The sequence below is a fragment of the Alligator mississippiensis genome, chromosome 4 (genome assembly GCF_030867095.1).
Source record: "Alligator mississippiensis isolate rAllMis1 chromosome 4, rAllMis1, whole genome shotgun sequence".
Lineage (NCBI taxonomy): Eukaryota > Metazoa > Chordata > Crocodylia > Alligatoridae > Alligator > Alligator mississippiensis.
The window spans coordinates 57,987,564-58,000,539 of NC_081827.1; the positions used below are offsets into that span (position 1 = coordinate 57,987,564).

A 12,976-nucleotide genomic window follows, 5' to 3' on the forward strand; every position below is an offset into this window, starting at 1 on the left:
CATTTTAACTAGGTCAGTAGTTATTCATTTGAAATAACCTATAATTAACATTGGATTTTTAAAAGCTTAACAGCAACACCAAGGAATGAGGTATGTAAGTTTTTAGATATCACATCAGACTTTCATTTTATGCAACTAACTGTATTTCACAACTAGCATCTTACAAAATAGACAGTACCATTGTGCCTGTAGAAGTACTGCATTAAAAACAGAAAAATACATTACTACAAGAAACCACCAAACATCACAATTGTCAGGGGCTACAAAAATCCATTACTTTTGCTGTTATAAGATGTTTTAAATGTAGGTAATATTTTAGGGCTGGATTTACTACCAAAAATTCTATCCGACTTTCATACTGGCCCAAAAATATATTTTGAACAAGAGAAAGATAGGAGAGAATCAAGAAAGTGGGCTTCCTTACTACAGAAGCCAAATGGATTTTTGTATTGAAACTGAACTTATCTTTTAAATCTATACATGGACCTTTGTGCATCAAAAACATTTATTGGTTGTAAACAAAAATGCAAAATCTGTATTCATAAAAATATTTTATTGGTAATTTTACATAATACCAGATGGGATTGTAAATATTTTTGCTCTATATTGGTATATTGCTAAATGCATAAATTTTGACAGTTTATGCCAGAAAATAGGGTTATTTTTTTCTTATGATTGATGCAATATTAAATATAGGGCCAAATCAAGATCTAGTAAATTGAACATAAAGCAATAGCATTATTTATTTTCTTACTCAAGTGCACTATTTAATATTTCTGTTCTGAACTGAAAATTGACTATGACACTGTGCAAGTCTGTGTCAAGGGATGACTACTGAGCAGATATGAGAACTGCACTTTTAAGTTATTTTTAAAGCTTTTTCAAAATTTCAGATTTTAAAATTACCTTCAGTCTTTTTGCCAAATGCTTATGTAGAGATTCAATATGTTAATTATAAAACAAAGAATACCAGTGTAAAATGCAATGTAGTACTGTATCTGAATTATAAAGCTAAACAATCAATGCTTCAAATATGTTTACTATTTTACTTGTAAACATTACAGTAAGTGTCTTAAGTGTGAGGATTGGTAAAACCAGCAACATAATTCAGTAACAGTAATCTAGTAAAATGTGTCAAACATTGGCAAAAATTCATACAAATGTTTTATTTAATAACCATTTTCCTATTTAACCACACCAAGTACCAGCAGGTGTTTTAAGAAGATAATCATTATGAAAATTCTGTTGCAGCAATAGCTGATTAAGTTGATCTTTGACTTGCATACATATAACTATGGTTCACAATTCTCAAATACATATTTAGGCAGCTTGAACTATGTTATAAAAATTTAAATTCAGTACATGCCAATAGTAGAGAATCCAAAAATTGTGTTAGAATTCACTAAACTAAAAGTGAAAATGAACTTACCAATAACACTGTATAATGAACATTCAAACCACATTTTCATGGCACCTTTAAATGTGAAAATCAAAAAGTTAGTCTGAAATGCAGCATATAAATGCAGCATATATATCATTTAAATTATTTTATTCTCTGGCTTCACTTCATTTTTTGTAAAACTGCATAAATTATTCCAATAAACATATTAATTGTGCCTAGGTAATCTGTCATGAAAATGTGGTAATTGTTGGCAGAAGTTGTATATTTGCATGTTTTGAAGAGAAGAGACTAAAGAAACTGGAGAAAATAAATTTTAATGAGATTCTCCATTCAATGATGAGGCTTCTCCTCTGGGTGAAGACGACCTGGACATTCCCCTCTCTGTATTGTCAGAGCTAGAACCACTCTGACTATGCTGATCCGCAGAAGCAGCACTGGAAGCAGGTGGTGACTTAGTTTTCTCCTTAAAGTCTGTTATAATGACTGTCAGATCTCCAACGGTAACTTCCAAATGCTGGGCACTACTTCGATCCACGTTTTTCAATCTTGGCCTAAATAGAACAGATAATCAAATTAAAAGCATCCACATACCACAATATTTTTTCCTTACACCTTTAAGTTTACCATACTTTGGGGAAAAAGTTTAATTTGGTTATGTATTGCACATAGCAATTTTATTAATACGTAAAATAAGAATACGCCACGTAGCTAAGAATGCAATACGGAAAAGTATTTTACGTTTTTCATAAAAAAATCCTCACTGAAATTCATGAAGAAAAAATTATAGGCAAAACTTTTTTTACTTCTTCATAATTGCATAAACTGAGGCCCACAGAATTGTAAGACCATAAAGCTATGTTCCACATTCTGAGGTTTTATTTATTTAAGAGTTGCTAGTTTTTGTGGCTGCAAACAAATGTTAAAAATGAAATTTGGAGTAATAACCACGCCTGTAGATAACCAAAGCAAAAGCTCTGAGAAGTGCGGACTCCTCCATTCATCTCAGTGGGCATTAACACTTAGGATTTGATAGCCACAAACCCAATCCCATGTCCTCTAACTAGTTGTGTTTCAACTTCTGCAGTTAAGTTAATGTCAAATACAAATTTTTGCAGGATATTGAAAATTCTAAATATGAGGCTAGGCATAAAACAGATTGAATTTGATTTCAAAATTACACAAAGAACACTATTCTGACTGGGCTAGATTTATGGAGGTACCTAATTCTGAGATCCCTGGTGTACAATATATTTGTAAAATGGATGGGCATCTATGCAGTATGAATACAGAAAGACGTGTCCCTAACTTACTATAACTTGAGTTCCATGCTCCACAGAACTACAAATGTTTTGCACTCTATTCTACTCCTCTGTCTTCAAGGTGCTGTTGTAGCAGGTGATCTAAGTATGAAAAAGTTCCATTTATTAATTTTTTTTCCAAGCCAGGTAGAAAAATTGTAGCACCAGGTAACAGATGAAATTATCAGCAAATAAGAACAGCGCAGCCCAAATGGAGATTTAAATATAATTTTTAAATGATCTATTTAACCTCCTCTAATTACATCAGTTAAATGGTTAGCTGATAACACAGCAGCTCTGCCAAAGCTCCTGCTGGGTGCCACTTCCAGAGCCCTTTGACTGGGGGTGGGTGGGAAGAGATGGGGTACAGAACAGGCAGACAACACAGCTCAAAAGCCCTGTGCTGAGAAGGAGGAAGCACCTATGAACAACCACCTAATAGCTTAACTGACAAGTCGTTAGGCCATCCACTGTTTTCCTCTTCAACCTCATAGGCTATAGATACTAGTTCCCTTCAGCCCTCTCACTCCTCCCGCTCCTGCCTGCCTTGCCACGTTCTGGTTCCTGCTGGGGCACTGTGTGGTTTCCCCTTTTCTCCCCTTTCCCTGCCAGACTGAGCCCCACTCCACCCCACCCCACACTAAATGATACCTGGTTATCACTGGGCTTATTGGTTAAATGATTAATAGTTTAATCGTTCACATTCCTAAGCCCAACAAGCCTCTTAAACTGAACTATACAACCTATAGTTAACTGACTCCGCAACTTTTTCCAGGACAAACTTGGAAGTAAAGAAATTAACAGAAAACAGCATGATTTAGTGGTGTGTTCTTAAAGCCAAATTCTTACCCCACCCTCCACATAGATTTATAGCTCTGACAGAATTAGAACCAGGGTCAGCCAACACTCCTCGTGCGTTCATGCTATGGAGATTTGCGGCAGCATTAGAATGGCCACTGGACCCCCTCTAGGACAGAAGTGACAATGCTGAAAAATGAACTGATTTGTTGCTCCATGATGTACCAAGGAAAGGAAAGATTCACTATTACCAACCCAAATGGGCTGTGAGCTAGAAAGGGATTTTAAGTCTTACCGATTAACCAGCAGTATGTGTACTGTTTTTATTATACTCATTTCTAGCAGCAGCAATAATTTTCCCCCTCTTTGCTTTATTAAATAACCCTCTTAAACCATGCAGAGTAGTCTCAATCAGTAACACTATAGCAACTTCAAGTACAGTATTGCTTTTGCTTCTTTGTGTCATTTGACTATGTGTAATGAAACCACTCATTTGATTTTTGCTATTTTCAGTAAATTCTGAGTCCAGCGGCACTTTACTCCAAGTTCCCTCTTTTATATTGCTACCATTTTTTTTTCCTGTGTCAACCTTTTTTCAATTCCCATATAATAAGACTTTTGAACTTTCAATATTCCCATACAATGTTTTTCTCATTTCTAAACATCATTTCAGTTCTCTTCCCATTGACAAAATGAATTCCAACAACGGCTTAAATTCTAGCCAACACAAACATGCTAGTTTGGGGGTGTCTTCTTTCATCTTACAATCTTTTCTAACCCCTGGACAAGCCCACAAATCTCATTTCTTCCAACACAAGAAATGTCTACTACTTTTCTGTAGAGGTGATCCCACAGAATCTTCCTAGACCAAGTTGTCCTCCAAAAACATTAAGTGATGCCATTTCATTTTTTCTCTTCCTCCTAATTAGATTGCATTTATTGCAGTCTTTTGAACATTTTAGTTACATATTTTGGACTAACGTACATTACTTGTGGAGCATTTGGGACAAAACTTACTGCTTATATCTTGCTGTGCATGTTTTTTCTTCTAGCTGCAAACTGTTCCTGCTTCATAGCAAAAATCAATGCTTTGATGGGTGTTTCCTTACCCTGTCATTTCAGATTGGTATTCTAAGAATCCAATATTTTTTCAGTAACCCAGATTTACTAAATTGATTTCTGTCAATAGGTAATTTCTTAGCCTTACTATTTCATATTTATTTAGCCTCATGACTCTGGTGTAAAAAAAAATTAAAAAAAAAAAATCAATATTTAGCCTTTGTATCTCACCCCCAAATTCAGTATCATGACTAAGAACACTACTATTCTGCTCTTCAAGAAACTGATAGCTTCCCCTTTCCTGTCCATTTCTATATGAAGAATTGCCACCCTCCTCTTCCCATTTACTGGAACTTTGCATGTACATGTACTTGTTGTAGATGCAGATAATTTTTATGTATGAGGAAAACTTTGTCCCCCTTTAATGCCAATATCCAATTCTCTCTTGTTCTCACTCTCTCCACTCTGTTCCCGCTACAGTCAAGATTAAAAACTTCATGTTCTTCACATTACCTAACAACTTCCTAACAATGAAACGTCAATGTAATTATTTAGTCTGATTTTAACAGGTTTATAAGCAGAACTAGCAAAGCCGGTGAAAATTCATAACATTTAATATTTTTATGAATATCACAAACATTTAAATTATTTTACCTGGTTTTCTTATGACAGTTCTTTTTGCTAGCTGTTTCCTTTTCAGATTTTTCCTTTTCTACTTTGTCTTTTTTCTCTTTCTTTGATTGTGTAGGGGGCACAAACTGTTGGGTAACTTGTTGTGCAACCAGCTGAGAGACAGGTCGAGGTTTCCTGTGTGCACATATATATTACTTCAGTTTTATAACATCAGTCTTATACTCTCTTTGTTTCAGTTATAAAAGCAACAATATCCAATATAAAATGCAACACTAAAACTTATCAAACAGCCAGTTTTCATAACAACAAAAATACCCGATTCAGACCCAATATATGCTACCTATTAGCCTGTTGATCTATCTCCTCTTATGTTGTCTCTAAAAGAGAAACGCATATTAAAAGGATTTAGAGACAGGGCAACATGCCCAAAAATGTACATATGCAGACTGTTACACACCAAGAAAGTGAGTTCACATCTTTCACAGAGAATGCCTAGACAGCTGCCCTCTTGCTTAAATTAAGAGGGGGTCCTAGTTTGAGTACCTCTGCTTACAGTAACTTAACAATAACACTAGAGGAGAGAACTGATCTTTCAGGTAACCAGTTGCAAGCCACTGTAGGCTTTACAGAGTAAAATGAACTCCTTCAAGTCTACACATAAATTTACTGACTGAAATTGTAAATCATGGCAAATAAATCACAATTTATTAATTATTTTTAAAAATCTGATTCTTCGTTAGAAAAAAATATGACAAATGCATTAGGATGCGTTTGGATAGTGATACTCCTAGATGTGGCCATGAAAACTTCACACAAGCCATCCATCAGAATATACAGATTTATCAAAGTCAAAATGCTCTGTAAAATGAAATATTTTGATGGAACTCCCCACATTTTCAAGTTTATACTGGTTTAGAACAAAGACAATTTTGAAGTCTCCAAATCCTTTACTAAACAGAATTTCCAAAGCTCTAGGTATTCCTTAGAAATAAAAGCACAAATGATAAGCACTGTGGAATAGTATTCAGAAAATATGTTAAAATTGTTTTAATCAGTCTTTAGATTATATTGGCATTCATGCAGACTTATAAAATGTGTCTATTCTAGCCTGCAGAATCACACAAATGGCATTTGTTGCTTGGGTATAGTAGTAAGTGAAATAGCAAAAGCAGAATATCAATGTAGCTGCCCTTTAGCAAATTATAGTGTACTCAGTAATGCTTTTAACAGTTAAGTACATACTATCAAGTTGAGCAAGACTATAAAGTGTAGGAAAGACAGTTAGATGGAACACAGGAAAGTATGGACTGTATGGAAGTTTTACATTAAAGGCTACAAAATTGGTACTAGAGAAAAAAAATATTGTATATAAATAAATCTTAGGTTCAACCTTTAAGAGAAAAACCTTAGCTATCTCGTACCAAGTCCTGGAGTTAAAAAATACCAATACAGCAGATACAAAACTGGCAAAAGATCAGAGGCCATCAATAGAACTACTAAAAGATAATACATGGTAACTGAGAATAATTTGGTGTCTTGCCTATCAAATGAAAAAATGGTGATTTTATAAAATAAGACTAATTTCTAGCAGTGTGGGAGATAATTTTGTAGTTGGAGAAATAGGAGAGAGAGATCTCAGAAGCTGCTGGGCATGTCTACACATGCACTTTAATGCACATTAACCTATTTCAATGTGCATTAAAAAGTGTCACTAAACAAACTGTGCTCTTTAGTTAATGCACATTAAGACAGGCTAGCTAATACACATTTTCCTAGTACCTCACAACGGAGGTACTAAATTTAATGCGCATTAACAAAAGGGACGTGCCCACTGAAGAATTTGAAAGAATTCTTAGACATCTCCTTAAAGTCTTGGGCTGGAAGTAATTTCAGTTCCCCACACAGGAGATTAGTTTTTATTAATAATGCTTAAAACATCCATTAAGGATGAGTATCGCATCGTATGAGGCATTGTTTTTACAATTTGAAAAGAGAGAGACAACCCCGCCCCAGAGTTGATGGGTGAGGGTCATAATAATGACAGAGAGAGAAATGAAGATCAAGGTGATGAGGAAATAAAAATCAAAATATTCAGTGTCCTCATAGTGACTGGAACCCCCACTATGCCTACCTCTTTCCTTTAGAAAGTAAGTTTGACAACAGGTCAGATATCCACCTTTACCCTGTCCACTCAAATTATATTTTGCCTCAAAAATCTGCACAACTTCCTCTGTGTAACAGACACACACCTTACTAATAGGGGTGCACCAATAGATTTTTGGGGCCGATACCGATAGCCGATTTTTAAGGAAGCCTATCGGCCGATACTGATCCGATTTCTGATACCAGCCTAGAAGCTTGGAGAGAGCCATGCAGCCATTAAGTTTGGTGTGGTGGAAGGAGAAGGGTGAAGAAAGGGGTGAAGTGGGGACAGATCAAAGCCCCCGTGGTGGGGCTGAGGCTGGGGCAGGGCCAAGTGCTGCCCAGCTGGGACAGGGCAGGCAGAGGACAGAGCTGCGGCTCATCCAGGGGGTGCTGGGAGGCTGGGGGGCGCTCGTGTCACTGCGCACTGCTCATCTGGGAGCCAGCTGTCCAGCACTCAGCCGCTTGTCTGGTGGCTCCCACTGCTCATCTGGGAGGGAATGGGGGGAGGAGGTTGTGTACCTCCTAATCTGCGTGGGGAAGAGTGGGTCAGGCCAGGAAGAGCCCCACACAGCCCTGGCCCCAGCCTGCCCCACACAGATCCGGGGGCACCCCCCACCCCATGCCCTCCCAGATGAGCGGCGGGAGCAGCCGAACAAGCGGGTGAGCGACAAGTGGCTCCTGGATAAGCAGCAGCAGGAACCGCCCCGCTCCCCCACATTCACTAGATGAGCCGCGGCTCCGTCCTGCTCCCACTGGGCAGTGCTTGACCCAGCCCCTACCCCACTCCTCCCTCACCACAGGGGCCTTGAACTCCTCCCCCTACGCCCCTTCCTCCACACAAGATTTATCAGCTGCACGCAACTCTCCAAGATGCCAGGCTGTGCTCCTCGCTGCCTATGTGCCGTGCTGCGGCTGTGCACGCAACACAGGCATTTATCACCCAAATTATCAGCCACATCACGTCAATTTCCAATACAATCAATTTTCTTTATATCGGTGCTGATCCAACATCGGATTGATGCATCAGAGCACCTCTACTTACTAATTCTCAATAGAATATAAGAGAAATCCTCCACCTGTATAACATGCAATACTGCATTTGCTGTCAATAATTTCTAAAGCTGTGCAACAATTAAGGCATCTACATCCCCATTAAAAGACAGCAACCATATTTACTACCAAAACTTTTTGCTTTTTACTTTCTAGAATACCCAGAGTTATTTCAGTTTCTTTAAAAAAGTTAAGATAAAGAACTGATGTCACACTTTTATTTATTCTTTCTAGTGGTTAGCTGTTTTCTTAGCTACAGAGCTGCAATCCAATACTTTGCAGGCCATGTAGTATAAAAGATAAATTTTACTGTTGATCAAGTTTTAAACCAATAACACAGCCTATGACTTAGCAGTAGGTCAAGTCATGTCCTTCAAGTATAAAAAGAAACTGTGAAGAAAAATACTATAAAGCATATAAAAGGGAAAGAAGAAACCCCTTCTGCAGCAGAAAATTGGCTTCAGTCATTGCCAGAATATCCATAACACTTTAAATGATAAATTTCCAAAGGTGTAACTAGTTAAAGACTACATAGTAAGTGTCATTTTTGGGATAAGAAACATGTAGAATTTTAATATTTGTCCATTAATTTATTTAAACAACTGAGTCCCATAAGCATTGTGAACTTGTTCATTTGGACTATAAGGACAAATTCATGTTTATGGGAAAGCTTATAAAAATAGCTTCTATTGATATTTTTATTTTCTGATGAAATTACTAGTTTGTTCCATTGTACACTCAACCCTAAAAAAGGAGAAAGCTTCAAATGTTTACCAAGAGCCATCCTTACCTCCACAGCACTACTTGAGATCTGGCAACAGACCTGGTTCTCAGATCAGAGATCACCATTCAGTGAAGCACCACAAGAAGGTTGTTCAAGGAAACCAAAGTACGGATTTGTTTACATAATGCCCATGTAAAGAAATGCACGGAAGAAAAAGTGAAATTACTAATGATTGAGACAATGGCCAAATAGGCACACATGCTATTACATTGGGTAAAACTCCAAGCTCTTCACAACAGAGACCATTCATTGTGCCTCTGGGCATTCCCGTAATACCAATAATTAACTGGCTTGCCTAAGTGTTCTTTCTAGGGCTAATACATGATTGTTCTTCACAGTGGCTTCAGAGCCCTTTATTGTCTCATTCTTCACCCTCTTCAATCACTGCTCCCTTGTTCATAATGAGCCATTAGTTAGACTTGCACCTAACTTCATACAGTACCTTTACCCATTATCTACTTCTCACACTGCTGTCAGGATCCTTTCAGAGACCTTTAACATGATTCTTTAAAAATGAAGAAAATAAACATTTCTGCAATGAAAATAAGAATGCTAATGCAGTGTCTGAAATATACTTTTGCTGCTTTACCTACACATCCCATTTAAAGTTATGAATAACAACGCCACGCAACCTAGCAGGTGCTTTTCTCGGGGACAGGGGTAGACCAAGGGAGGGAGAGGGTGTGTGGGTGGGGGTGTGTGTGTGTGGGGGGGTGGGGGTGAAGGGGCGGGGAAGGTTGTCATTGCAGGATTTGTTTGAACAAACACATGCAACATTGGCATTCTCACTAAAAGCAAATACATAATGCAAGGGAGGTGGTAAGATTGTTACGTAAAATGCTATATATAAATACATCACTTACTGAATAAGGGGTACCTCCATAATGTACTATTCCTAAGTGGATTTTGGAATGATTTGTTCTATTGTGCTCTAAAATTTGTTACCTTTATTCATAGCTCAGCATCCCTTTATCCTATCAGAGTCTCCTTTTCCTAGCCATTGTTTGCTTCCCTCCTTTCTATCCTTACTTTCCCCCTCAAATTCTTAAGCTTCCAAGAGATGACTTGCAGCTGTTAACCAGGGAGGATTGTAATGGCTGCAAAGGGTACTAGCTCTCTAAGCACTTGTATGTCCTATGACAAAGAATGGATATCTTAATGACCATCTTAAACATAATTATGCTAAACATACTTCTAAGATGGTCAGTAACTTTTTATACGAATAGTTGAAGGGCATTGGAAAAAATGCCAAAATAGTGGATGGGCATTAAAAGATATTGCCACTTAACATATCCAGTAGAAGCTGTTAGCAGAAATAACAGGTCTATACATCTTGAAGAATTCACAATGTGTAATGCAACTGGGGATCCAGATTGGTATGCATTGTGAGTACTCCGTCACATTCTATTTCTTTCTTTTTTATCAAGTAGTAGTAATGGTTATTTCCTCAAATCATCATCCGTGTGCATATATCACTTATGTACTAAAAAGCCCAGAGGAAGAAAATCTTAGTCCTGAGAAACCATATAAACTTGACAAGACTTTAGGGGGGTGTCTGCACAAAACAATTACTGCAGTTGCCTAATTTGCTCCACAGTAAATATCTTGGCATCTACACCTGAAGCCCCATTAGGCTGGAGTAAACTAATTACCGTATTTTATCGCATATAGCTCACGGGTTATACAAGTTTTTACAAAAAAACGGATGGGTGTGGGCTATACAAGGGTGCGGGCTATGCACAGACTATTTTTCGAAAGGGGGCCAGGGTGGGGGGCGGCAGCACAGGTGGGCCGCAACAGGGCCTCGCGCTCCGTCTCCTCCTCGCCTGGGGGCACCGCCACTGTGGCCGCCACCTGCTAGGGCATGTTGTGGACGCCCAGCGGCGCCTCCCCGCTGGGCCCGGGCGGGCCGGGCTGCGCCACCGCTGCTGCAGGGGCCAGACTGCGCTGCCGCCGCCACAGGGGCAGGGCGGGGGGCAGCAGTGCAGGCGGGCAGGGGTCATGTCTCCTCCTCCCCGGGGGTGCGGGGAATACAAGGGTGCGGGCTGTGCATGGAATATTTTTCGAAAACGCAATTTTCCGTGGGTTATGCATAGGTGCGTGTTATAACCGTGTGCAGGCTATATTTGCGAAAATACGGTAATTACGCTGGAGTATTTACAAGTACTAGCCTGCTGTAAAGGTTTTTTTGTACTCTACAGCAACGTACGTGTAGATGCTACCGCAGCTGTCTGAAGCATGAGGGTGCACGTAGATGCCAGCTTGGCCCACACTGGAGCACCCTCGCACCCCAGCCAGCCCCTCTGCAGCATGTTGAGCTGTGGGGAGAGCAACACTAGGCTGGCCCCCAGAGTCCCTGACCCAGCTCAACGTGCTGTGGTCCCAGGCATTTTGCATTACTTGCATGTGTAGATGCACCCTAGGGGAAGGAAGAATCATGCACTCTTTCTGTAGTAAATTTTATTGTATTTTAAAGACCAGCTAGTGAGGGAATTCTTTACAATGGCCTACCTCATGAAATTCAATCTCCTTGCACCTTTTGGTTCAATTTGAGCATAGTGGTTTTTATGTTTTCACTCCTAGGTAAGACAGGCCCATCTACTTCAAAGAGCAGGAGTGCCAAGTATGGAACATGACATATCTAGTTCACGCTATCTTATATAAGGAGTGTTCTAATAGCCGGCAGACATTAACAAGATAAAGGCACTAGATCTCTGGCCTAATGTACTTCATCTTTTCTTTGCCTCTAGTGGCCTTACTTTCCTAATCTTTGCTTGTTTGTGTTCCTCAGTTATAACAGAAATGTCTATCTATTAATAAATAACATGTTACAATGTCGGGTTTTAATGAAAGAATATAGTCAAATTCAGCTCATCCTTGGGGCTCCTGTTGTACTGCTAGCACAGTTCTCCATACCATGAAGTTTGGGAAGCCATGGCCTAGATATGCCACTGCCTCTAGAACCCAGTTCATATACAAAGCTAGTATACAGTGCTGATAAAACATAACAGATCACCTTCTAGAGTTAGAACCAATTCAACTCATTCAAATTTTCAGGGAGCCAGCTTTCGAGTCACAAACCAAGCAAGTTGCTCATGTAAAGAGAACAAAGTAACTACTAAATACCTGAGCTATTATTGACTGAAACAGTTCCAGTTCTCAGGCCAATCTGCTTTCATTAGAAAAAAAAAAAATGCAATTCACAAGCAAAACACAGTGCAAAATAGTGTTGGGAGAACTCTACAAACTTCCTTTTTTCATCTTCTACCCTTAAGCAGACTCCAAGTTGCATGCATTTTTTATTCCTCACTGCTTACTTGGAAACATTTTTCTCCTTTCTCCACTGTAAATGCCCATCACTTTTTGAAAAGTGGATTTGTAAAGTAAGAAGGGTTTTATCTTTCATTGCCTTTAATCTCTTATAAGACCTGAAGAAAAATGCCTTGCATTCGAAAGCTTGTTGAACTTTATCCCACCCTTGCAGTTGGTCCAATAAAAGATCGCATCCACAAAAATCCTTGCCTTTCACATAATTCCTGGACCATCGCAGCTACAACATCACTTTAACACCACCATCTAAGAATCACCGATGTAAATTTTGCCCCTGCCAGGGGAGACAGAAACCTCTTTTTATTCATAAATAGCACAATCATACCTCAAGAAAAAAAAGGTTATCTAAATATCTGATATAGAAACCTTTACACCAGATGTGTGCCTTTGTTATCAGGATCAGTAGGTGAATGAACCTTTACTTTAAGCTTTCAAATTAACCCCTCTTTATGAACCAGAAAAATGGCTAAATGTCTC

The 12,976-nt window shown here is 38.8% G+C and overlaps 1 protein-coding gene across 3 annotated transcripts in view; it reads right to left on the minus strand.

The window, feature by feature from the left end:
* Positions 1-534: 534 nt before the first annotated feature.
* Positions 535-12,976, minus strand: part of YAF2 (YY1 associated factor 2) — a 37,525-nt gene continuing 25,083 nt past the window's right edge. Inside the window, exons 3-5 of one of the 3 annotated variants that reach the window (XM_059726018.1) lie at positions 9,176-9,214; positions 5,212-5,364; positions 535-1,953 (exon numbers count right to left, since the gene is read on the minus strand). In XM_059726018.1, the coding sequence (XP_059582001.1) occupies positions 1,716-1,953; positions 5,212-5,364; positions 9,176-9,214 (430 nt within the window). In that variant the 3' untranslated portion in view covers positions 535-1,715. The remainder of the gene's footprint in view (positions 1,954-5,211; positions 5,365-9,175; positions 9,215-12,976) is intronic. The other 2 variants (XM_059726019.1, XM_059726020.1) reach the window with 2 other exon arrangements.